This window comes from Astatotilapia calliptera, chromosome 7 (genome assembly GCF_900246225.1).
Source record: "Astatotilapia calliptera chromosome 7, fAstCal1.2, whole genome shotgun sequence".
In the NCBI taxonomy this organism is placed as follows: Eukaryota; Metazoa; Chordata; class Actinopteri; order Cichliformes; family Cichlidae; genus Astatotilapia; species Astatotilapia calliptera.
In genome coordinates, this window is record NC_039308.1 from 43,843,200 (window position 1) to 43,870,470 (window position 27,271).

At 43.0% G+C, this 27,271-nt stretch overlaps 3 protein-coding genes across 4 annotated transcripts; 1 reads left to right on the top strand and 2 right to left on the bottom strand.

Moving 5' to 3' along the window:
- Positions 1-78: 78 nt before the first annotated feature.
- Positions 79-7,292, top strand: LOC113027423 (caspase-7-like). Of its 2 annotated transcripts, XM_026177039.1 has the most exons (6): positions 79-107; positions 4,677-4,816; positions 4,959-5,163; positions 5,805-5,968; positions 6,079-6,205; positions 6,832-7,292. In XM_026177039.1, the coding sequence occupies exons 3-6, from the start codon at positions 5,037-5,039 to the stop codon at positions 7,143-7,145; spliced, it is 732 nt and encodes a 243-aa protein (XP_026032824.1). In that variant the 5' UTR covers positions 79-107; positions 4,677-4,816; positions 4,959-5,036; the 3' UTR covers positions 7,146-7,292. The 2 variants fall into 2 exon arrangements, with proteins under 2 accessions (XP_026032824.1, XP_026032823.1); XM_026177038.1 differs by having other exon boundaries at positions 4,677-5,163.
- A 1,569-nt stretch (positions 7,293-8,861) lies between these two features.
- On the bottom strand, positions 8,862-17,053 carry LOC113027424 (caspase-7-like). Its single transcript, XM_026177040.1, has 4 exons — positions 16,858-17,053; positions 12,574-12,737; positions 12,337-12,463; positions 8,862-9,174 (listed from the first exon to the last, which is right to left on the bottom strand). The coding sequence occupies exons 1-4, from the start codon at positions 17,051-17,053 to the stop codon at positions 8,930-8,932; spliced, it is 732 nt and encodes a 243-aa protein (XP_026032825.1). The 3' UTR covers positions 8,862-8,929.
- A 4,285-nt stretch (positions 17,054-21,338) lies between these two features.
- Positions 21,339-26,610, bottom strand: LOC113024938 (transcription factor 7-like 1-B). Its single transcript, XM_026172240.1, is given in 12 exon segments — positions 21,339-22,422; positions 22,503-22,551; positions 22,626-22,733; positions 23,434-23,599; positions 23,701-23,844; positions 24,560-24,634; positions 25,260-25,344; positions 25,422-25,539; positions 26,206-26,220; positions 26,223-26,243; positions 26,246-26,286; positions 26,574-26,610. Coding segments are annotated over 12 exon segments (1,392 nt in total). The 3' UTR covers positions 21,339-21,889.
- Positions 26,611-27,271: the final 661 nt, after the last annotated feature.

Here is a 27,271-nt window from a genome sequence, read left to right on the forward strand (position 1 = left end):
TTTATCATCTAATTGAATACAATCTATTTGTGTATGATTGTCAGTCCAAAGAGGGAGAGAGGAAAGAGGAGAACGTGAGGAGAAAGTACAAGGTCAGGAAGAACCAGGTAAGAAAACAGACAGGGAACAGTGACAGGCAAAACAGAAACTGTTAAACTGACAAAGAGAAAAAACCAGATTTTACTCAAACAATCTGGAAGTTGTGTCCTCCCTATATTAAAGCTGCTGTACAGAATCTGCAAAACAAACTGGGTTGAAACATTTGACCCTCTTTAACAACATTCCAATATAACATTATCATTGATTGGGGAGATTAAAATGAATAATATATTTTTATGTGGTTCAACCACAACTCTAATAAAACCTCAGCCAGTAATAGGTAGGCCAACTTTTGGACTGTCCAGTTGTCTGTATGACTGCTGCAGTACGTGCGCCACATTTGCGCACTATCAGAAAGAGCCAAACGGCCCTGGTGGAGTGAGGAGCTGTAAAGAGAAGTGCTCTGTTTCTAAAAATGTTAAACTTTTTACAGTGTGTACCACCTGAAAGTACCACTATGAAAGCATGAAACCCATAAATCTTACAACACAAAATTTGTATTATTAAATTAGATTTTTATTTGTAATAATTTATTCTGTTTTGGGAGTGTTTTTTTATGTATATGTATTATATTATACATACACATTAAAAGTGAATCTCTGTCCAAACAATGCACTCAGTTTACTTTTTACTCACTATGAGCATCACTCATTATTTTCCCCCAGTAATGAAGGTTAGGATATGTTTTCTTTTTTATTCCAATCCATTCTTCTTTTGCAGCATTTAAATAACCTTGATCAGATTTGATGGTTTTGTTACAGACTTTTCAGAAAAGTTTTTTGCTTTTCTTTCACATATATGGGGATTAAATTGTGTTAAAATGTACAAAACAGTGATGTCATGTTTTGAGACGAGGACCCAGGGACAGAGAGACTTGATGAATTTAAGAATCTTATGATTTATCTTGCCTGGCTGGGCAGCTCTCTGGGTGAAAAGCTCTAATCCTAGAATCGCCCCTGGTTAAGCGACTGGAAAAGAAAAATTTAATTTAATATATTTATTTATGTTTTTTTGTTCATTATTTGTTTGTATAATTGAAGACTGTTAAATGAAATTAATGAGTGGATTAATCCCAGATTATCCCAGATTAAGAAATTACATCATCAAAGCAGTGAAACATAATAACACATGCATAACAAATAATAAAGGAATTCAAGGATCAATAAAAAATGGAAACAATAAAACTACCTGAATAAATGAGTAAATAAAGAAATATTATAAAATAAATAAATACTTGAATAAATGAATGATAAAACGTTATAAATGTAATACAAATAATTGCAAATATGTAAATAAAGCAAATCAAGATATGAATCTTTTTCTTCTTCTTCCAAGTGCTTCCTTTAGGTGGTGCCACAGTGGATCATCTGCCTCCATCAATCCTTTCTGTTTGATTTATTTTGCCTGAAACAAATATTTAAATAAAATCAGAATAACAAATAGATGGTTAAATTGATACATTTAAATATCTAAGGATTCCCAGAGTGTGGACCAAAGGTGCTGCAGGTGGGCTGCAGTAATAACTGAAGGTCATTGTAGTATTAATCATTTATCGCCAGCAGCGTGTGATTTTTATGTCATTTTAAATAAAAAATGTGTAATCACTGTGACAGAATTAAGATCTTTGATTGGGTCATAAATGTGTGGGACAGCAGCATTCTTGACTTTAGGAATGAGTGATCTAATTAAATAGTGAGGAATAGATAAATAGATAGAGGCCATGATGGAGGGGTCAATCAAATTAGATGTGTGGATGTTGGAGGATGAGATTCCCACAGAGGATCAGTTTGGAAATCAAGGCGGGAATTAAAAGAAAGACATACAGAGAGAAAGAAGGAAGAAGAAGACATAGACTGAATATCTACAGAAATTAAACAATAAATAATTTTTTACTTAAATATTTTGGAGGGATATGCAAATGTCTATTTTTTTAATTATTTGTAAGGACTACATTTTGTATTTATAAATGATCAACTTCTTGTTTTTTCTACTGAATTAATGTTTTTTTCTGTTGTGTGTGGGAGCAGCCGACCTCATCGAGAATTTCCTTTGGGATGAAGTCTGATGAATTAAAATGAAATAAAGACGGGTGTTCGTGCACATATGTGAGCTTGTTCAAGGATTCCTGGAATGCTTTGATTTGTTTACGTGTTATTTTTTATGGACACCTTGTTCCCGTGTGCGGCAGGAAAAGCAGGTTTCCTCTGAGGCATGAGATGCTGATAGGTCAGGCGTGTGACCTGTGATCAAAGTTTACGAGCAGCTGACAGATGAGTGTGACTACAGCAGACAGCACAGCGCAAACAGCTACGTTCCTCACTCACTTCAATCTCTGCAGCAGTCAACCTTGTCCAGACTCCACCACATTACATCTGCATGAGTCAGTCTGTTCTTTATTTATAGAGTGTGTCTCATTACATGCAAACTCAACAAGCTTAAAAAATTAAATCATTGTTTTAATATAGTGCAAAATGACAACAACAGTCACATCAAGGTGCTTTACACTGTAAGCTAGAGACCCTACAACAATACAGAGAAAACCTATCAATCACACAACCCCCTGTGAGCAAGACTTTGGTGACAGTGGGAAGGAAAAAAATCCCTTTAAAGTGGAATAAACCTCTGGGAGAACCAGACTCAGAGAGGACTCTGCTGTAACTGGGGGTGAGGGGAGGAAGACAGGACAAAGACGCAGAACATAAAACCAAAAACCCCTTGTTATCTCGTAGGGACACTTTAACTTCCCCTCAGTTCATCTGCTGCCTGAAACATGAAGCTCAGATAGTCAGCAGTCAGTCAGTCCCGTCAGACACCCATAGACACTTCTTGACCGTGTTTGTGCTGCTGGAGCATTTTTAATGACTTCATCTGACCAATAATATGTCCGCTAGGGCTATGACCAAAATCTCATATCCTGATATAAAACATTTATCATCCCGACAATGATATATATGACAAAAATGTTAAATTTTCTTTAAATTCTGTGAATCCCGGGCAATTCAACTTGTGTGAAGTGTTTTCAGGTGGGCATCATGCACCCGGAGTTGAGTGTATCGACCGATGCGTGAAACAATGCATTTTTAGACATAGGTTGTAACGGCTCCAATTTTCTTTGTGATTATTTATTGCACGGGGAAAAGCCTGTTGTAACGTTTGAGTCTAAGGTTTATTTTCAGCACCGGACGGCTGTGTTTTGCTTCTCATCCATAAACTCTCCATACTCTTTCACATGATTCTTGCGTAGTGTCAGGGTTCTCGGTCGGTTCGACCCAGCATTTTGAGTTTATCATGTTTTGGTTTATTTTTGAATGATCGTTTTGTTACTCTTGTGCTTTGTTGATTATTATTAGAATTCTATCTTTCTGTTTATTTGTTTTCAAGGATTTGTTGTCTCATGTATAGTTTGAGTTCCATGTGTTATTTTCTGTCTGCCTCTCAGTGTTGAGTCTGTGTCTTTGTGTAGTGATTTCGTGTTTCCTGTTTTATTGTGAAGGTCTGCGTCTCATGTGAGTGTATTCAGTTTTACCTCCCTTGTCTCGTCTCGTTAATTACTTCCAGCTGTGTCCCCCACCTGTGTGTAATCGCCCTGTGTTTCTCTGAGTGTATTTAAGTTGTGTATTCTGTTGTAATAGTTGCTGGTCCGTCTGTCCATCCACCGTGTTTCATCTGTGTGTTCTCCCTGCTGTCCATCGTCATTTACCTCTACCAATCCTCCTTCATGTTTGTGTTCATGTTCAGTAGATTAGTTCTTTCCAGTATAGTTTAGCTTAATCTCTGTTTGCCATTTTTTCCCCTGTGCTTTGTGTTTCAATAAACTGCCTTCACATCTTCACGAGTGCCTGCAATTGGATCCTCCTTTATTTTTCCCCACACAGCTCATCTCACTCGCCGTGACACATAGGTGGTAGAAGAGGTTTGCCGTGTTTGAGTCTGAGGTGGGGACCAGTTTCATGCATAATTTGCATAGTACAGTTTTCTGGTCCGTGTCAGACTTTTCATAACCAAACCATGTCAATGCTACAGAGGGAGCCCCTCGTTTAGAAATAAGGTCCTCGATTTGTTTTGAATGGTCCTTCTGCTTGTCATCATTTCAGTTTATTATTTTTTATAAATCTCAACAGGATCTTCAGCTTCATTGTGAAAGGTTTATGTGGAAAACAAACAAATGGAAGGCGGAGCCACACAGTGGGTTTACCATCATTGTTGCTAACGACAACGCGTAAAAACAGTTGCGTAGTGTGGTTATTTTAAATATAAGAGAAAGAGAGAACTTAATATAGCCACTACAGGGACCTGATTTTAAACCATCTGTCTGGAGTTTTCAGGATCACTGAAAGATTCAGACGACCAAACAAACCCCACAGCCAGTGAAGTAGAATAAGGCAGAATAAAGTGGAAACACTCACTTTTATTTAGGTTTTTACTCACAGGGGTGGCAAAAGTCTTGCTTGGAGTGAAACAAACTTTATTTGTAAAGATGACAAACACAAACTTCACATTTTTAGTAAAGTGTTTTTATTAAAATCAAAAATCATAAAAGGCTTTAAAAACTCCTCGATTGTTTTCTGTTACTGCAGGAAAATGTTTGTGTGCCGTGAAATGATGACATGTCATCCGTGAGTGGAACACACCTGGATATCTGGCACAGCGAGAAAAAACATGAAGTTGTGTAAGACTTGAGCACATAAGGCTGATAAGGCAGCAGAGGAAGTTCCAGGTAAGGTAAAGAGGTGTGGTCACACCTTTACAGCTCAGGGGCTCTTAAAGTACTTTCAGTGCAGAGCCAGGAGCTTAAATCTGACAGACACTCACAGAGACAGAGCTCAGCGGACCTCAGCTACATCACCATGTCCCAGCAGAGACGACCAGTGGGTGGGAAGGCTGAGGTGAACCGGGCAGTGGTGGTGTCCGTGGCCGAGTTTTACCCCGGGGTGAAGATGGGGAACAGGGCCGGAGCCAAGAGGGATGCCAAGAGGCTCCACAGTACCCTCAGCAGGCGGGGCTTTAAGGTGGAGTTGCACAGCGACCTGAGCGGCGCCGAAATCTACGAGCTGTTTGAGAAAGGTAACCAATCGCATCACCCCGAAAAGCCCACTTCCAACAATAAAAACAGGACGCAAAACATTCTAACTTTATTTAAACACAGCACAGAGACAAAATATTTAAATTGAGAGAGCTTTCAGCCAAGAACTCATTCATTTAAAAAAACAGCTGATGTCACAGAAACTCAGAGGGGGCGGGGCATCAGTGCCCACAGCAGGGCCTGCGTCTGTGAGCCCAGATAAGGAAACATTTGCAGCTCCATCTCCCTGACAGACACGCAGCTTTAACATTACAGTCTCTGTGTGTGTGTCCACACACACAGACACACCTCTGTTCTATTTACAGGTAAAGGTGAGGCTTACACTGCCCTGACACTCATTGGTGACATGCCAGCGCTGACTGATACATTTGTAATTATATAACATGTGAGGATGTGATTATATGAGTGTGTTTTACAGTGATGGTGATTAAACACTGTTACAACTGATTTCCACTCATAGATCAAACATAGGTCATAAAGTTTCATTAGTTTGAATCTTCTGCGTGTGAACCTAAACACAGGCTGGCATACCTGCTGCCATGTATCCAGTGGTATGGCTGCTGTGAGAATGCTGACTGAGGGTCACTGACAGCACTACTGTCTGTTTGTGTCTGTTCTGCAGAGAGCAGGCGGCCCGTGAAGGACTGCTTCCTGGCTGTCTTGTCGTCTCACGGGGAGGAGGACTGCGTATTCGGAGCCGACGGCAAACCCGTCCGGCTGTCTCGGATCTTCGCATATTTTGACAACGAGTGCATGGAGAATAAGGCCAAAGTGTTCCTCATACAGGTAGGTGGCAGAAGGGCGAGGACAACATGAGTTTAGGTCGTGTCGAGGGAATCAAATGATCTGTTTTCTTCTGTGATGCTGAGGTCATCCTTTTGATGCTGTCTCTGCAGGCGTGTCGCGGAGACGCTCTGGATGATGGAGTGGAGGTGGACTCGGCCGGTGACGCCACCGACTGCAGCTTCTCCCTCCACCTCTCAGTTCCTGTAGATACAGCTGTGATGTATGCCACGCCCCCAGGTAAACACCAAGCCTTCAACAGACCACCACCACTACCCTCTAAACCTCCTCAGCGGCCACTCAGACCTCCTAAACTACCCTTCAAACCTCCTGACAGGCAGCATAACCATTTTATCCATCCCTAGAACCTCCACAGTTACCATGAAACATAGAAATTAAACCATCTTTATGACAACTGCAACACTTGCAATATGATCACATCTCTTCAGGGACTTTTAAGACCTACCAAAGGACTTCTAAACCTCCTTAGTAACCAGAGACTACTGAAATCATTTTAACTGTTCATGGAATCTCCTCACCTGCCACAAAAGTGCCCAACTACCTGTAGACTCTCCCCAATTACTGCAGACCTCTAACTTCCTCTGAGGCCCGCATACCTTTCCAGCTGATCCTGGAGAACCTCCTTCATGACGCACAAACACATTAAAAAAAAAACCTCAGAGCTTTTTTGGTTGGCAGAAACCTTTATATGATGGTTGATACAACAACACAAGTCCGACTCCGGATACTAATAAATCGTGATTTTCTTTCTCAGTTATGTCCTCAGGAGCTCTCAGAATTCTTCAGAGGTTGTACGTGTTTAACCATGTCAGATTTCTCTGTTTACCTCCTCCTCTCTCCATCAGGTTACGGAGCCTTCATGAGCCCGCTTGGATCCGTCTTCCTTCAGACGTTCTGCACTTTGTTGGAGGACGAGGCCCATCAGAACCTGGAGCTGACTCGCCTGATGACCCGCCTCTCCCACAGGGTGGCCTACACCTTCCAGGCCAAAGGTCGTGAGCTGGGCGGGAAGAAAGAGATGCCGTGCTTCCTGACACGACTGACCAGAGAGGTGTTCCTGTCCTCAGAGTCAGAGAGAGCTGGAAAAGCAGAGGGAATCTCAGCCACATTACTGGTTGGTACTGAGAGCACCAGAACACGGACACCTTCCATCAGTTAGACCAAATCACGGCAGAGCACATGGAGGAATGGAAATGATCTTGTTTTTGTGTGGTGTCGTTCTAAAACTGTGTGAAGAAAATGTTTAGCATGTCCTGTACATATGTATGTATGCACTTTATTATTTATCTGCAAATACACAATGTTTGATACAGTCACGGGTCTGCTTGGTCTATTTCCTGAACATCTGTCAGTAACAGGCGTAAATCATCATGCCTGACCAGGTAAACGTGTTTATAGGACGATGCAGACATCGTAAACACACTGGAGCCTGAGCTGGAAACCCTGCACGTTCTTTTTTACAGAGCGGTTGGTGAGATGCAGGGGTAACTTCTGCGAGGCTCATTAATGCTGAATATATCTGCAGGTCAGGGAAGCTCTTTCTGACATCTGAAAACATCTGGACTCTGTGAAGCAGAAACAGGTCAGGAGAGCTGAAAAGCATGAGAGTTTGATCTGCCGTCTGTAGCTCTGCACTGACCTGCGGATGATTTTGTGGAGAGGTCTGTGAACTTGCTCTGTCTTTCCAAGCTTGTGACGTTAGAGAACGAGGATGATGATGTTTGTTTCACGCCTTCAGATTTTAATCATGTGGTCAGAATAAACTCAGTTTGTGACAGGAGCTTCTTTTTTTTACCTTTGTGAATGTAACACTGGAACTATTTTGCTTCTAGAGCACCACTGAATATCCATGTAACGTGTCTAAGCTGTGAATGAAGAGGGTGTAGTGATGTGATGGAGCAGTTGTGGGGAAGTGAAACAGCTGAGTTCTGGGAAATGTCGTGCTGTGTGTCAGACATGAATCATAAATGTGTTGCAGGTACTAAACTGAAAGTAGATGAAGGAAGGCCTCAGGACAAAACCGCTCCCACACCTCTGTGAGCGTAAACTTCCCGACCTGCTGACTGCTCATTCCACGTCACATGATCTGCTTTATTACATATTCAGTGATAACAGGTGTGGACTCTGTAAGTTCTGGTTCACGTCCAGACAGGAAGTACTCAAACCCAGACAGACTGACTTTATGTGATCCCACACGTGTCTCTGTATGAACACACACCTGCTGACTCAAGGAGATGACTCAGAAACATCTCCACCTAAGATTCTCACAACTCCTGTAAGAGGACAAAATATGTGAAATGTAAATCCAGCCTGACCCTGCAGGTTGATTGGTCACCTGTTAACAGATGTAAAGTTCAAACCCTCACCTGGTTTCTGGTTTAAATGCTTAAACATGTGACTCATCCACAGCTGTACCTTCACACTGCTGATGAAGAGGTTAAAACTTTTAAATTACTGTTTATACCGACCTGTTAGACTCACATATGCAGTAAATCTTACATTTTATTGTTAAACATGTGACGGTGTTCTTCAGACTGACACTTTAGTTTAGGAATAATCTTTTTCTTCAACCAACAATTCAAGATTTATTTGTAATGTCTCAATACAGGAGTAGAAATTTTTAAGCACTATAAAAGATTTCTGCACCTACTCCAAATTACTGTTTTTTATTATTAAAAACTACCTGCTGTTAATTTCTGATACTCAGTTATTTGTTCATATTCAGATGTATTTATCAAAGGAAAAATAAATGCAGATATAAAAATGTGTGACTACGTGGATAATGAGTGAATAAGTGAAGAAATAACCTTCATAAATGAGAAAATAAGCTCCAGTTTATTGCAGTCGCATTAAAGTGGATCAATGAACAGCTGAAGTTTGTGAAACTTCTCAAAAAATGGTGACACAACATCTTCAAGAACTTTAGGAAAACCTTTCCCAGGATCAGAGATCTTCTCTCTCTGACTCTGAGGACAGGAACACCTCTCTGGTCAGTCGTGTCAGGAAGCACGGCATCTCTTTCTTCCCGCCCAGCTCACGACCTTTGGCCTGGAAGGTGTAGGCCACCCTGTGGGAGAGGCGGGTCATCAGGCGAGTCAGCTCCAGGTTCTGATGGGCCTCGTCCTCCAACAAAGTGCAGAACGTCTGAAGGAAGACGGATCCAAGCGGGCTCATGAAGGCTCCGTAACCTGATGGAGAGAGGAGGAGGTAAACAGAGATACTGGTCTGTGGACCGTGGTGAAAAATCTGCAGATTATTGATTCAGACAAATGTCACCACCAGGTGTCAAAAATGAAGAGGTTCTGTGGTCTCTTCAAAGGTGTTAGAGTTTTCAGAGAGGGTTCTGTAGGATTTGGACAACACTACTAAAACACTACTTGAGTTGTCAGGAAAAGGTTCTAGAGGTCCTCACAAAGTTGTAGGACTCACTGAGGAAGTTGCACTGGTATTTTAAGTTTAAGGGATCCTGGAGAAAGGGAGCCTTGAGATTAGACTGGTCAGTGAGAAGGTTCAAGGTTCTCTGGTAGGCTGGTTATGGCCAGAGAGATTTAAACAGCTGTTTGAAAAGTGAACTTAATATTTAGGATGAAGAAGGTCACCTAGATTCAGTTAGGAATGTGCAGTGGTCATTACAGAGGTTCAAGGGCTTTGTAGTCATTGTGGAGCCTCTAAGCGTAGTTCACGAGGTTTCAGTTGTCAATAAAATGTTTGAGGGGTCTTTAGGATGCTGTAGCAGTCACTGGGGAAGTTTTATGATCACAAAAAAGGTTCAACAGATTCTTTAGAAGATAGAGGTCTGCAGTAATTGGGGAGAGTCTACAGGTAGTTGGGCACTTTTGTGGCAGGTGAGGAGATTCCATGAACAGTTAAAATGATTTCAGTAGTCATAGAGGAGGTTAATGGGTAGCAGGGGCGATTCTAGGATTAGAGCTTTGGAGGTGCTGAGCACCCAGAGAGCTGCCCAGCCAGGCAAGATAAATCATAAGATTCTTAAATTCATCAAGTCTCTCTGTCCCTGGGTCCTCGTCTCAAAACATGACATCACTGTTTTGTACATTTTAACACAATTTAATCCCCATATATGTGAAAGAAAAGCAAAAAACTTTTCTGAAAAGTCTGTAACAAAACCATCAAATCTGATCAAGGTTATTTAAATGCTGCAAAAGAAGAATGGATTGGAATAAAAAAGAAAACATATCCTAACCTTCATTACTGGGGGAAAATAATGAGTGATGCTCATAGTGAGTAAAAAGTAAACTGAGTGCATTGTTTGGACAGAGATTCACTTTTAAGGTGTATGTATAATATAATACAGATACATAAAGAAAACACTCCCAAAACAGAATAAATTATTACAAATAAAAATCTAATTTAATAATACAAATTTTGTGTTGTAAGATTTATGGGTTTCATGCTTTCATAGTGGTACTTTCAGGTGGTACACACTGTAAAAAGTTTAACATTTTTAGAAACAGAGCACTTCTCTTTACAGCTCCTCACTCCACCAGGGCCGTTTGGCTCTTTCTGATAGTGTGCAAATGTGGCGCACGTACTGCGGCAGTCATACAGACAACTGGACAGTCCAAAAGTTGGCCTACCTATTACTGGCTGAGGTTTTAGTAGAGTTGTGGTTGAACCACATAAAAATATATTATTAATTTTAATCTCCCCAATCAATGATAATGTTATATTGGAATGTTGTTAAAGAGGGTCAAATGTTTCAACCCAGTTTGTTTTGCAGATTCTGTACAGCAGCTTTAATATAGGGAGGACACAACTTCCAGATTGTTTGAGTAAAATCTGGTTTTTTCTCTTTGTCAGTTTAACAGTTTCTGTTTTGCCTGTCACTGTTCCCTGTCTGTTTTCTTACCTGGTTCTTCCTGACCTTGTACTTTCTCCTCACGTTCTCCTCTTTCCTCTCTCCCTCTTTGGACTGACAATCATACACAAATAGATTGTATTCAATTAGATGATAAATTACATTAATATGAAAAAATACTATTAAAATCGCTAACACAAAGTCCTCTCTCAGTCTACTTTCAACCAAAAGGAAAATAACCAAACCACATGAATATCTAATAAAAGATATAAATATTGAAACACTGATCCAACATTATTCTTGATTGACGGATCGTTTGATTTTACACTTTTACCTGAATGTGGCTCCTTTTTAAAAAAAACAAAACAAAAAACAAAAACAACTTCCTTATATCCATTATGAACCTGGCTGTCTCTCTGTACAAAAAAAATGGTAAATGGCCTGTATTTGTATAGCGCTTTACTAGTCCCTAAGGACCCCAAAGCGCTTTAGGCATCCAGTCATCCACACATTCACACACTGGTGCTGGCAAGCTACATTGTAGTCACAGCCACCCTGGGGCGCACTGACATGTGTGCGCCCCAGGGTGGTCCCAAAACACACACGCACGCACGCACACACACACACACACACACACACACACACACACACACACAACAGGAGTTCTAAGGTTAATGGGCATTCGGTCAGTTAGCTAGTTAGTATCGATTTAAAACAGGACAGTGGTAACAACAGCAGGCTACGGACAATTTTAAGTTTTAGGTTTTCAAATGTCACTGATTTTACTGCAGTGTAGGACAAATTGTAGGGTAGCAAACATCGCTGGAAAACAAGTTTTTTTACACCCTGGTTACCTGGTGTAATGTTTTTCAGTAAAAAGAAACATGGTCTGACTCCTACCAACTATATAAAGAGTAACAGAAGGTTAAATGCAGCTAATATGTCCTGTTTTAAGCCAGGCACTCACACCTCTGCTCCGCTGCGTCTCAGCCACCATCGCTCTGGCAGCAACGGCGCTAGAGCCAGAACAGGGGAGAGCTGGAACAAACCATTTTGGGAGGGGGGGGGGGGGGGGGGGGGGTTATACATACTTTTGTTGTTAAAATGTTCCATCTCAATTACGTACTGTATGCTTTTTATATTTTTAGCAGTGTGTCACACAAACAGCAAATATTGTCAAAAAAGTAAGAAATCTTTGGGGGTGCTTTGATTTGTGACATCTAAAATCTTTGGGGGGCTAAAATCGCCCCTGATGGGTAGTATAGAAGATTTCTCTGGTTACTAAGGAGGTTTAGAAGTCCTTTGGTAGGTCTTAAAAGTCCCTGAAGAGATGTGATCATATTGCAAGTGTTGCAGTTGTCATAAAGATGGTTTAATTTCTATGTTTCACGGTAACTGTGGAGGTTCTAGGGATGGATAAAATGGTTATGCTGCCTGTCAGGAGGTTTGAAGGGTAGTTTAGGAGGTCTGAGTGGCCGCTGAGGAGGTTTAGAGGGTAGTGGTGGTGGTCTGTTGAAGGCTTGGTGTTTACCTGGGGGCGTGGCATACATCACAGCTGTATCTACAGGAACTGAGAGGTGGAGGGAGAAGCTGCAGTCGGTGGCGTCACCGGCCGAGTCCACCTCCACTCCATCATCCAGAGCGTCTCCGCGACACGCCTGCAGAGACAGCATCAAGAGGATGACCTCAGCATCACAGAAGAAAACAGATCATTTGATTCCCTCGACACGACCTAAACTCATGTTGTCCTCGCCCTTCTGCCACCTACCTGTATGAGGAACACTTTGGCCTTATTCTCCATGCACTCGTTGTCAAAATATGCGAAGATCCGAGACAGCCGGACGGGTTTGCCGTCGGCTCCGAACACGCAGTCCTCCTCCCCGTGAGACGACAAGACAGCCAGGAAGCAGTCCTTCACGGGCCGCCTGCTCTCTGCAGAACAGACACAAACAGTTGTGCCGTCAGCAGAGATGGGCAGTAACTCGTTACTGTAATCCGATTACTTTTTCGAGTAACGAGTAAAGTAAGGGATTACTATTGCAAAAAAGATAATTAGATTACTGTTACTTTCCCATAAGTACGCTGCATTACTGCGTTAATAAAACCGTGATTTATTTGCGAGAGTGTCTCATGACAATGAGGTAAGTGCGACGTTCGTGGCAACAGCTGTGTGCAGATCAACAATGGATAATATAACGAGTGCAGGAGAGAGTATGAGCGTGCAGCGTTTAAAGCGTGGAAGTACTGACCTTACTTTGAGTTTGATTCCGTAATAAGTGACAAAAACATTAGCGTCTGTTGTGTGTGGGAAGAAAAGTTCTTTTTACAGCGAAAAAACCCCTAAATGTCCGAGCAAGCACCAAATACGCTGCTGCTGGAATCTGAAATTCACAGAGAAACTCCCAGATCCTTCCACTGACATGATGGCTGCGGCACACCTGCACCAGGGCAAACCTCCGCCTGCCCCACTTCTGCTATATAGGTTAAAATAGAGCAACAGGACCGCTGAGACTTTGATTTTATTTATTTTCTTCTGTGTTTTACTTGCATCTATTTGAAAGAGAGAGTGTAAACACAAAAAATATTTTATTTTATGTGCTGGAATGTGCAGACAATAGGTTTAAATGTTAAACAAATTTCTTCCAGTCAGAGAATGTTGCATATAATTTAATGTTTGCTTGATGCATAAAGTTAAAAGATTAAAACTGATAAAACAAGTATTAAAAAGAGACTTTTTCATTTGATTACATTTTGTATGATGGATTATGCAGAAAAAGTAGAAATGGGCTGAAAGATCTATCGCTTTATCACCTATTTAGGGGATAAATCATGTTTTAAAAAGTAACTAAGTAACTAATTACTTTTGAAAATAAGTAATCAGTAAAGTAACTGGATTACTTTTTTCGGGAAGTAACCAGTAATTAGTTACTGATTACTTTTTTCAAGTAACTTGACCAACTTTGGCCGTCAGTGACCCTCAGTCAGCATTCTCACAGCAGCCATAACACTGGATACAGTGGGGCAAAAAGTATTTAGTCAGTCACCGATTGTGCAAGTTCCCCCACTTAAAATGAAGACAGAGGTCAGTAATTTGCACCAGAGGTACACTTCAACTGTGAGAGACAGAATGTGGAAAAAAAAATCCATGAATCCACATGGTAGGATTTGTAAAGAATTTATTCGTAAATCATGGTGGAAAATAAGTATTTGGTCAATAACAAAAATACAACTCAATACTTTGTAACGTAACCTTTGTTGGCAATAACAGAGGTCAAACGTTTACTATAGGTCTTTACCAGGTTTGCACACACAGTAGCTGGTATTTTGGCCCATTCCTCCATGCAGATCTTCTCGAGAGCAGTGATGTTTTGGGGCTGTCGCCGAGCAACACGGACTTTCAACTCCCGCCACAGATTTTCTATGGGGTTGAGGTCTGGAGACTGGCTAGGCCACTCTAGGACTTTCAAATGCTTCTTACAGAGCCACTCCTTTGTTGCCCGGGCGGTGTGTTTTGGATCATTGTCATGTTGGAAGACCCAGCCTCGTTTCATCTTCAAAGTTCTCACTGATGGAAGGAGGTTTTGGCTCAAAATCTCACGATACATGGCCCCATTCATTCTGTCCTTAACACGGATCAGTCGTCCTGTCCCCTTGGCAGAAAAACAGCCCCATAGCATGATGTTTCCACCCCCATGCTTCACAGTAGGTATGGTGTTCTTGGGATGCAACTCAGTATTCTTCTTCCTCCAAACACGACGAGTTGAGTTTATACCAAAAAGTTCTACTTTGGTTTCATCTGACCACATGACATTCTCCCAATCCTCTGCTGTATCATCCATGTGCTCTCTGGCAAACTTCAGACGGGCCTGGACATGCACTGGCTTCAGCAGCGGAACACGTCTGGCACTGCGGGATTTGATTCCCTGCCGTTGTAGTGTGTTACTGATGGTGACCTTTGTTACTTTGGTCCCAGCTCTCTGCAGGTCATTCACCAGGTCCCCCCGTGTGGTTCTGGGATCTTTGCTCACCGTTCTCATGATCATTTTGACCCCACGGGATGAGATCTTGCGTGGAGCCCCAGATCGAGGGAGATTATCAGTGGTCTTGTATGTCTTCCATTTTCTGATGATTGCTCCCACAGTTGATTTTTTCACACCAAGCTGCTTGCCTATTGTAGATTCACTCTTCCCAGTCTGGTGCAGGTCTACAATACTTTTCCTGGTGTCCTTCGAAAGCTCTTTGGTCTTGGCCATGGCGGAGTTTGGAGTCTGACTGTTTGAGGCTGTGGACAGGTGTCTTTTATACACATGATGAGTTCAAACAGGTGCCATTCATACAGGTAACGAGTGGGGGACAGAAAAGCTTCTTACAGAAGACGTTACAGGTCTGTGAGAGCCAGAGATTTTCCTTGTTTGAGGTGACCAAATACTTATTTTCCACCCTGATTTACGAATAAATTCTTTACAAATCCTACCATGTGGATTCATGGATTTTTTTTCACATTCTGTCTCTCACAGTTGAAGTGTACCTCTGGTGCAAATTACTGACCTCTGTCATCATTTTAAGTGGGGGAACTTGCACAATCGGTGGCTGACTAAATACTTTTTTGCCCCACTGTACATGGCAGCAGGTATGCACGTGCTCAATGCACATGCGCCTCGTCTGCAGAGTGGTTACTCATGAGAAACAGGAACACTGAAGCAAAAGCCAGCCTGTCTTTATTTTTATTACCATCTAATAAGTTGTTAGTAATTAAATAGGTGTTACACTGCAGTTCCTCTGACATCCAGCAGAGGCAGCAGGGAGTCTGTCCCCATGTTCTTCCATGTTAAAACTAGTAAACATCTTTACAGTCTGATACACAAACTGTTTGGTCTCTCTGCATAATTTCTTAACCCATACCTGTTTAAACTGGATTAAGGCTTAAAGTGTGCATTATTAGGGCCGTGGCCTCTTTGACAAACAGGTGGATGGTGACACAGGTGGCTGTTGCTGCTAGCTATCTGCTAGCTTCACCTCAGCTAACTGAAGTGCAAAAGCAGCCCAGCATAGCCAGGCTTTCTCTGTTTTAGCTGGATTAAATCCAGTCTGAGTTGACCGGCATCACGATGGTGGTTACTGGTTAAGGCATGCATGATGTGACTCTGCGCAAAGCAAACATTATCAGTGGTGAAAGAGCTCTGAAGATTATAAAAATACAGCACCAAATACAGAGCTGGTGCTACTATAAGATCAGTGATTAGATACTTTATTGATCCCACATGGGAAATTGTTAAATGAGCCAACACACCTGGGCTACGTGACCAGTAGTCAGTCATGTGATCGTTCAGATAAGATAAACTTACGATTAACTTTTGTTTTGATGTTGGAGCGAATAAATGACGCACCTCGCCTGTCCTGTGAGAAGCAGGTTCTAGCCTGGAGCTGCTGAATGGCACAGTGAGCTGCTCACAGACACTCTACAGTCAGCTGATCATTCACCTCATCACGCTATGATTCAATTTGCCCTCCGGCCTGCAGCTGTTTGGGTCTTTAATATGTAATAATAGAAATAATATACAACATGGAAGCATCCATCAGTATATTCTTCTTCTTTCTTTAATGTATTAGAGCTAATCGGCACTCGTCTCATGGTGCTCAGAGCTGAAAGTCAATAAATCCATAAATCCATAGAGCAATACATAAATGTCCAGAGCTCGCTGTTCCAGAGTCAGATGCAGGTTTGCACACCTAAGCTGCGCTGTCACAGAGAAAAGAGGCTTTTTCCTTTAGACCGCTGCTGCCGTGAACTTTAACCTTTGACCTGATGGCATGCAGGGACAATAAGCATCTGACTGAGATGACTTTGCTGGGAAGTTTGTACGTGTGCAAGCTGCAGACCTGCTCAGAGCTCTGCATTTACACAGGCGGTCTCACCTGCTGATCAGCAGCACCTGGTTACCTGTGAGATGAGTGAGGCTGGACATGTTCACGCCCACCTGCACATGAGCCCATGCCCGCTGCAGGTGATTTATCCTTCAAACCACACATGATGCTTCCATGGAAATGTTACCTTGCACAAACAGCTCGTAGATTTCGTCACCGCTCAGGTCGCTGTGCAGCTCCACCTCGAAGCCTCGCCTGCTGAGGGTGCCGTGAAGCCTCTTGGCGTCTTTCTGGGCTCCGGCCCTGTCCCCCAGACTCACGCCGGGGTCAAACTGGGCCACGGACACTACCACAGCCCGGTTACTCCCTGCTCTGGCATCCATCACGCATCTGTTAGCTCTCCACCTGCAGCAGATGTGAAGGTTCAACCCCGCCTTCTGGCACACCTGACAGTGTGGTGGACTGCCCTGGACAGGTGTTGCACAACTATGTTTTTTCCTTTCCTGCAGGTAACACTGGTCACGATGCCCTCAGCTGTTTGAGTTTCACAATGAGTCAACACTCACCTGCAGACCATAAATCCAGCAGTTTGACAGCAGTGACGTGGCCCAGCACACTGCTAGGAATCAGCAACAACTGCAGGTCAAAGGTCAAGATGTGTTCTTCGGCCTGTGAGCAGCTCAGCTCACACATGAAAGGCGTGAGCTGAGTGCCTTTGATGTGTGAGATGAGAATAGCAGATTAGATGTGTTTCACTGTAATCTGAGATTAGCAGAAATGAAAATCTCAGTACAATTTATCATCTCTCCCCAGAGATTTATGATATTATAAACTTTAAATTAAACTTTAATATAAACTTTAATCCAAATTTTAAGGGTTTTTTTTTTAATCACTGACTGATAAACAATGGTTTAATTTTTAACAGTTTTATCATCTAAGACAAAAAATTAAAAAACAGCAATTTTTCTGTATTCTTACACTGAACTGACAGTTTATTCTTTTTGGAAATGTGCATAAACTGCCATAAATCACTGGGACACAGTCAGGTTTTTTAAGTGATTTTTACTTTTATTTACTTAAAAAAATTTTTTATGAAATCTTTAATCTTAGAAAGTATCTGGGGTTATTTCTTGATACAATACTCAACAAAAGACTCAAAAACAACACAAACTTCCACAAATCTACTACAAACTGGAACTGGGAACAACATGCTTTTTTGCACTTTTTGCATCTTGCACGTGTCTTCGTCCTGTTTTGTCTACAATATCCTGAACATAACTTTGTATTGTCTCTGTCCAGTCTTTGTGTATTGTTCATAGATATAGTTCGTAATAGTACCTTTTTAGCTCCTAATTTTACCTCAAAATAAAATTATTTTTATTTGTAATTTCTGGTTTTATATCTCTTCGAGATATACTTCTTATATAATTATAATGAACGAGGGGGCTTGGGGTGAAACGGCATTTTGGTATGCTGTATATTGTGTATATTGTTGTACTGACAATAAAGACCTTAAATCTTGAATCTACATGCCATATCAGTGGGAGAAATGTTTCATCATTATCCAGGTGACTTCTTCAGTCTCAGCTAACTGCAGATTTCCAACCTTATAAACAGGACATCTGCATAATGACTGAAACTAGCACACTAACAATATGAGGTCAATTTATGATCATTCATATGCAAATTGTCATGACCATTGTTACAAAATCAATTCTTTTTTATTCCTCGAGGCATCCAGAGACAGCACCGGACTCAGTAGTCATTTTCACAAAACCTTTATTCATCTTCATTCATCTTCATTTAAGCATCTTCTAGAAGGGGAGACGTGCAAGGCTGGTGTCCCTCTGCAGATCTTCCACTCCTTTGTTTGTTACAGTCAGCTTTATAGAAGCGACCCCATGGTGTGTTGCAAACTCTGTGTTTGTGTGCGTATGCATGAGCACGTGAGTGCCTGTGTGTGCACGTATCCGTATGTCTATGTAAGTGCACGTAAGTGAATGTGTGCACGTACCTGTGTGTATGTGTGAGTGTAACAGTTTAAGCACTGTGTGTGTGTGTCTCTGTGTACATGACATCCTGCCGGTCATAAAAGTAATCTCACCCAAGCTACACCAAATTCCTCTACACAACATAGAAAACAGAGTTAACATATTTCAAACACTGAGACCCCCACTCTGCATCCACTGGGCCAGTGGCCTCTTGTTGTCTTACATTTACAGATCATGTGGAGAGTCTCCTGCAAACCTACTTCTAAGTCATAACAATTATGAGTTTTTATTAAAGGTACAAGCATCAGCATCAGCAACCCCCAACTGTAGCTTCCTGTCTCCTTTTATGACAGCAGACCTCCAGTGTTAATAAATTTATTTCCCTCTAAACAATTACACACACTCTCAGGCCTAAAGCTAAGCCAAACTGAAACACAGACAAATCCTTCCCTATTCCTCTGATCTAAGCAAATTTAAAACATTATATTGTAATAATGATTTTTTTTGTACTCACACCATTGATCATTGGTCATGAGTACATTCACAGAGAGTTGGCTGCAATCACAGCATTGTAAGAAAAATGAACCCTTAGGCCCCCTTCTCGGTTCAGAGATGGTCTTTTCCTTGAAAGAAAAAGTGAAAGTCAGTTTCAGTCTAGCAGAATCAGGTTTACTGCTATCAGGATGTCTTTGATCTCTCACCAGGACGTCTGCACATCTTTGTTCTCCATGATCTACGGCGCCCTCCAGAGGTCAGGTGATGGAAGAGCTTCATTAACTTACATTAAGGCCTCAAGACCTTACCCCCTCAACTCTCCATGATTGTGCTTCGGGTGGAGGCCTCTTGCTGTTTAAATCAACCTCTTCCTCCCCGTTGTTGTCAAGTGTAGCTAATATGGGATTTCCTGTCCATGATCACAGGGTTTTTACCATGAAGCAGCATGAAGCAGCATGAAGCAGCATGAAGCAGCATGAAGCAGCATGATGCGGCTGATGTACCTTCAGCTGTGTGAATTGTGTTCAGTGTTCAGGCCCAGATTAGAGTCAAGGTCTTTCCTTCGAGCTCCTCTGCCGGGTCTTTGTCGGAACAGGGTGACACAGGAAACTCTTACCTGCTCAGAGAGCACTGGGCACCTTCCAGAGCACAACTGCACCTAAAACGGCAGAAACTCAAACCTCTGAAATATTTGGTGAGTGATGTTCATGTAATGGTCCAGCAGCGGCTCTGAGTTTGGAGGAAATGTAATGAACAAGTTTATCATGGTTGGTTTCAGTCCAGCAGGTTCAGGTATTCATGACTGGACTCCTGGTTGAGCTTTTGAATCTGGAAGTGCTGTGCAACACTGCAAACATTGGTATTGATCCAATACCAAGCAAACTAAGAGCAGTATTTCTGGTTCTAATACTTTTAACCAGCTGATGTAGGGGAGAGCAGTGTGTCATTATTTATGAGCTTTTTTTTCTTTTACATTTGCCAAATTCTGAACACATTTTAATTAACACTAAACAACGACAGCATTGTGATTTTTACTACTTATGATGATTAGTTAACAGTTTTCTTACATATTGATGCTGTGTGTTTTGTAGAGCTGGGGTGTAAATGTGCCCGTTTTTAAAGGCCAGCGTCTGTTGTTTAAATGTGCTAAAGACTGTAAACGACTGACGTTTATTCTTTCATAAAAAGATTAAAACATTAATTTAACACAGCTCAGTGGGATACAGTGTGGTTGGGTTAATTGGTGATTCTAAATGCATGTAGGTGTGAATGTAAGTGATTGGTTCACGCCCCACCCCCATGACCATGACCTGCAGAAGACAATGTAGGTATGGGTGGGCGGTGGGATACATACTGGACTTTGAGAAACAAAGCATGGATCCGATACTGGCACCAGTGTTGGTATCGATATGCTGCCCACCTCTAACCAAACACGGATTTTCAGGAATCTTACCTTCAGGAAGGGTCCATGTTTTTCCTTACAACCTCACGGAGAGGAGCCACACTTCTAAAGAACATTCAGGACCTTTTTTACCTTCCTGTGAACGCAGTTACAGATATGTTAATGTTTTAATGACTTTAATCTCAGAACACAGCAGAGCTCTTTAAATTTGAGTTTCTGTACAGATTATAATTTTACAAGGAAAACTTGGATCATCTCTACACATTATCCAAGGTTTTAACTTTTGATGACTTTAATCTACCTTTTTTGTCACCTGCCACACTTTAACAGCCACTGTTAAAATGTGGCACAGATTATTGGGGCCCCCTCACCGTTACTTCCTGAGAGAGTCGCCCTTTTTTGTGATAAATTTCTGTATTTAAATGTTGGATTTTCCAAGTATATTTTCTTTTGCTGAGTGTTTCTCAAAACCTTTTTCCTAAATCTTTCCAAGACATTAACGTCAGTGGAATCAAGGCTATGACCACATGTACACGAGTTTATTATTTTTCCCAAATTAGTTTTGGAAAATGTTTTTGTCCTCATAAAACCAAAACAAAAAAATAACCTCAAGGTCTGTGGAGCTGGACAGAGCAGTAGGTGGTGACATAACCATATCCAACAAATAATTCAGCTTGATCCAAAAACACGGCACAGAGGCCAAGTTTTCTTTTTCCTTCGTCTACACATAAAACACTGAAACTCTGGAAGCAACAAAGAAAAAGCCTGCGTGTAGTAAAGTACCGTGTATGTGTGCACCTTTATTTTTCTTGTTTAGTCTCAGAGATGAAGCTCGTTTTCTTTATAATTCATGACGTCAATGTCGGACATTATCTAGGCTTGATTCTTTCAAAATATTCCTGACTCTGATTCCATAGGGACTCGGATAATCTGCTGCAAACAGTAAACGAGATAAAAACAATGGGGCGTGATGTTTCGATGATGATCTTTGACCCCAGAGTCAGAGCCTGTCGGACGCTGCACACAGAGAGCTCTGAAACTTCAGGTGAGAGCTGAGTGAAGGTTTATTGACAAAGAGGAGGAAACAGGAAATCTGTTTACACTCAAAACTACCAGGTAAAAAAAGCATGTTAAACAAACTAAGCCCCGCCCCCTCACCGTTACTTCCTGAAAAAGTGTAAAAATAGTTCCTTGGAGTCCGAGGTGCAGTCAAATATTGACCAATTACACGTCCTTTTATTCTCGTACAAACATGACACGGATAGAAAAGAGCATAAAAAACAGTGGCGGTAAAAACGAGGTCAGAATTTATATTTTTCTCACGCCGTTCGTCACGGCTGATTGGTTCTTCGGAGCTGCTGAGTTAAGGCACCGTGAGAGCTCGAAGAGGTAGGAGGCGGGGCCAGGAAAGGCTGAGAGCGTAGAGGAGGGGGCCGTTGTGGAGGGGACGAGGCGGTGTTGGAGGAGGGCGTGGAGGGGCCCGTGGTGATGGTGGCGCGGTTCAGGGACAGTGGTGGCCGCTGGGGCTTGGTGGTAAGGGAGAGCGGCTGCAGCTGCTCGGGGTACGGTGACGTGTGCCCACTGAAGGACGACGAGTGTGTGTGCTCCGTGTGCGTCGGCGCCGGGGCAGCGGGCGAGGCCAGCGACGTGGTGGGAGTCGCGGGAGAGTCCAAGGAGGAGGCGGGGCTCGCCTGTGACAGGTGGGTGTGTGTCAGGTGAGAGACGGTGTGCGGCTGCGTCAGGTGATGGCGCGCGTGTGCAGTCTGTGTGTGCGGTGGAGGCGGCGGTGGGTCCTCGGCTCCCACGGAGACACGAGGCCTCTTCAGCTGCGGGGGGAAGTTGTCTGACGGTGCCGCCGCGGCAACTGAGGAGCAGACGCACAAAAGTGACATCATTGTGACATTTTCTACATCGTCACAAAGAAAACAGCAAACATTGCCTCACCTTCGAGCTTCATCTCCATCCTCGCCCTCTTCCTCTTCTTCTTCTTCCCCTGCAGGAAACGAGCCGTGAGCACGTCAGCTGACACGAACATGTGACACATGATCACGCGACTTTCATACTCACATAGTTGTCTCTGGCCGACCAGCCGGGGTAAAGCTTGGAGTGCAGGAGCCTCTCTTGGCGTGCCAGCTCGTAGTATTTGGCCTGCTCGTCCTTCGTCAGTGAGTGCCACTGAGGACGGAAAAAACACAGCACACACGTGAAAAATGACGAATCCACGAACACGGAAAACAAACAAACAAACAACCCACCAATCAGATTCAATCTAAACTTATTTATATATACTTATATTTATTTACAGCCCTGCAGGACTCGGCCACAGTGAGGAGGAAGAACCCTCTTTTAACAGGAAGTAGGATCAAGAAGGGACAATCTACCTCATCACATGACTTTACCATTATTTTAGCTGTGATGAAATGATTTCATCATAACTTTGAATGTTTGATGATTCAGAGAATCTTACAACTTTCCTTTATGTAATTTTGATAAAGTTAAAATCTCAAACATGAAACTGATTTGATCCTTTCTGAACTTCAGTTTCTTCAATTCATCCCGACGGCTTTATGACGCTACACCTGACATCACTTTCTCCATAATGTCACTAAGAGTGACCTCTGACCTCCAACTTTCTGTCCAAATGACAACTTAATTATTAAAATGTATTTTATTCATAATTGTCTTGATTTATGAATCAAGAATAAAAACTTGATTTATTCTGAAAACATCACAGCTGTCAATCATTTTACATTTTAAATGTGAAATAAATGTAAATATGAAAACATGAATATTTGAACATGAATATGTGAATAAAATGTGTCTGGAACGTTAAAATGCGTAAAGACATTAGACTAAAAATTAAGCTCTGCAGTACCCTCTGTCCGAGGATCTGGTTGATGGACGAGCTCTCCTTCACTTTGCACATGGCGACCACTTTGGGCCGCTCCTCCCTCATGTACAGCATAAAGGCGTTCAGCGGCTTCTTGATGTGCAGCTTTTTGTCCTCGTCGCCCTCGCGCTTTGTTTCAGGCGTCGCCTTCCTGTGGGGACACAGGCGTGAGACGGGTGAGCGTAACCTTGGTGACAAAATGGGTGGGAGGAGCAGCTGCTGGAATTAAACTGTGAGGCCATTTATTTTTACCTTGGCTGAACGCTGCTGGCCCCGCCTTCGTCGCAGCTATCACTTTCAGGCTCCTGCTTGACTCTGGTGCGGACGATGGCGGGGTGGGGGACGGACAACTGAGGGGTGGGCACCAAGCGAGGAGAGAAGCTGCTCGACACCAGACTGAACAGAACAGGGAAAGGTTAAATACTACTGGATCATTAACAAAGCAACAATTCAAGGAGTGCTGCTACGTCCCATATCTGAGCATGTACTAATAAAAGCGTCACACAGACAGAATGGTTTATGAATGGTATACAGTTGGTATATTGTTGAATTCCAACAGTGAAATAAAGCACGCAGAATAGAAAATGAGACGACAACAAAGAAAATGCTATTTTCCATTAACTTTCATGCTGAACTGAGGAAATATGAACCACATATTTTGAATACCACAAAAAACAAGAAACTGCATTAAATATGGACATGTTTATTTTAACACCTACTTTGCCCTGAAGAGTCCAGGATAATATATGTTAATTAAATCAGCTTGAGCTATAACACTTTCAACAATGTGAGAAAACTGGCCTGGCTCACCTGTTTTTAAAATATGAATCTGGATTTTTTTTCTTTAGGTTTGTTTTATTTTGTTTATTTGTCATTTTAACAAAATAAACCCACAATAATCCAAACTGACTCGAAATGTAAAGCTTTTACTTTGCTAACACAACATCGTGATCCCTCAAGGTGTCCTGAAGCCTGAGGAGTAATACGAGGAACTCTGACATGAGGCGATAAGGTGCGAGGATCACGCTTCACTTCAGCCGCAGTGAGCAGGTGGAGCTGATTCAAAATACACATGAGCATCAAAACGGCATGTTTAGTCTCGGTCACTTACCTCGACATGGAGGCGTTCATGGCGAGTGCTGCCGGCGAGAAGCCCCCGGCCATGGGGTACATATGCTGGCCCTGCCTGCAGACAGAAACACGAGCAGATGTGAGGACTTCTTGTTAGCTGACAGCCGTGTAACGTGTGCAGAAACCTCTCGCCAGCCCCACGACTGGATCTGCCGATGAGGACGGCCGAGGAGGTGGGCGTGTCCCCTCAGTGTTTAAGGCCGGGGCTTTTCCTGGAAGCATTGCTCTGATTCTCCAGCTTTTACCAGTTTTAGGTAAACACGAGCCTGTGTTATTCAGCAGCTGATTGTACAGGTACGGCAGGTTTCACATGAATCGTCGTGATGCCGTGTTTTTATGACTTCCTGGTCGGTGGGAGCCTTCAGGTTGAACTGGATCAACAAACAGAAAGTTCAGCTCCTCGCACTCGCTCTGTCGCTTCCTCATTCATAACTGTGCCAGAAGAGCTCAGCTCTGATTGGCTGAAAGGGTCACTGCAGAGCATCAGTGATCCATGTCAGCAGTGGTACTTCAGTACATTTCCTCTGTGCTTCCATGTGACTGAGTTTTTTTCTCTGCCCTCAGAAACAGCATCATTGTTTCCTCTGAGGGCTGTGATGTAATTGTGAGATTACCATGGAAACCCTGAACCGTGTGTGTGTGTATGTGTGTGTTTGTGTGTGTGTGTGTGGGGTACTCACAGCCATCCCAGAGGGTGTGGGATCTGAGGCATGGCTCCAGGGGAGACCGGGTAGCAGGAGGCGTGAGGAGACCGGGACACCCCTGCTGCAGAGACAACTCAGCTTCATGCTTCAGCTTCACCATCATGCCCACAGGATAAAGATGGAGCAGGATGCGCTTACCTGCTTCAGGAGAGAAGCCAGGTGAGGTCCTCGGTGGGGAGAAGGCCTCGGGGCTATAGGACAGCAGTGGGTGGAGGTGGGACACGTGGGGATGCTGCACTATCGGCACACTGCTGGACTGCAAATGGACAGAGACAGCAGCTAAGAGGCAAAGATGAATATGAGATTATAATCTCAGGGTTCTGGATTATTGTATCAGAGGAAGGACAGATTATTTCTTTATAAACAGCTCTTCGTGTTACTGATGCTTTGGGCGACTCCCCCGACCCAGGCCTGGGTCTGACTCTACCTGACATTACTGTAATACTGCTATGTGAGGTGACTCAGTAATAGGGAAGCAGTTAGCGGGATTACGCAGAGCTGGAAGAACAGAATGATCGGATTAAAGCTTTCTGACGGCTCTTCTGTATGCAAGATCCACCAGGATATCATTAAAACTGGCAACATCAGAGAATGAAAACTCAAGAAGTGAAGAAGAGATGGATGAAATGGCTTGTTTGTCTCCACCAGAGGGCGCCACTACAACTACAAGGCCGAGCAGCTGATCGGGGCAGTAAATAAAATAATGTGCACTCTCCATAAGAGGGCTGTGCACATTCGCCCTGATTTACAGCGGGGTGATGGTGAGGATGAGAAGGAGCACAGTCCGGCTTGTTTTAACCTCACATGTTGAATCAGTGACTATCTCCGTGACAACATGATAAACTGGAGAAACATCATCCTCCACCTGCCTGAGAACCAATCAGGACGGAGCTGATGTTAGTTTCATCTCTAAGCTCTATACCAGGTGTGAGGGAGTCCGGCTGTGTCTCTGACGGATGCCTCTTCTCTGGGACGTCGAGCAAAGGCCACTGGAAAGGCAGTACTGTGGGCAAACAACCACACACACACACACACACACACACACACACACAACACACACACACACACACACACCACACACACACCACACACACACACACGTTGGTCATGATTTCGCTGCAATATTTACCAGTAATCCCAGCACTGACACAAATCTGGATGAAGGATTAAGCCCGAAGGAAATCATCTTCCTCAGCCTAATAAAGTCTTGCGAAGGCCACGCTGAGTTTCCTCCAGCAGGTCGACAATCCACAGAACGCCCACAGGAGCAGCCTCCGGCCTCAAACTCACCGTGATAATGTAAACTCATCACCTGATGGTCGCCCATATCTTATGAAAACGAAGCAAACTTATTGTGTGGAGGAACTGAAAGGTCAGACTTTTGCAGACTTTAGCTAAGCTGGCTGAGCACCGCTGTTTCCAGCAGCTCTGTCATAACTGACCAAACTCCATCAATCTGGAACGAAAGCTGCTCAGACACGTTTCACCTAAGCCTCGTCTGAGCAACGCCACACAGGAGAACCGACACTCCCACTTCTGTTTTATCAAGTGAAGCTTCAACACTTGTGTCCAGAACACGTTCACAGATCAGTGTTCATGTCTGCAGGGAACAGCTCACGAAAGTCATTATTACACCATCTGGACACCTCGTTCCTCACATCAGGATGAACAAACTCACTGCTTGCAGCGGCACCAAAGTGTGGTGTGGTCCGGGCTCTGAACACACACGGTGCATCTTTACTTTAACAGCTGCACTGAAGCACTCTGACCCACCTGGATGTTCAGTGTGAATGCTGTAATGTGCAGTGATGGAGGTGATGGTGTGACTGTCCAGGTGTGTTTGATCTGAAGCTCTGTGTGTCAGTGTTGCAGGAAACACTGACACCAGATGAGACAACGCACTTGTGACGCATGTTACATCCTGACAACCCAGAAACAACCAACACAGGGCCACACCCACTGAAATAACCAAGGGAACACATGAGAAG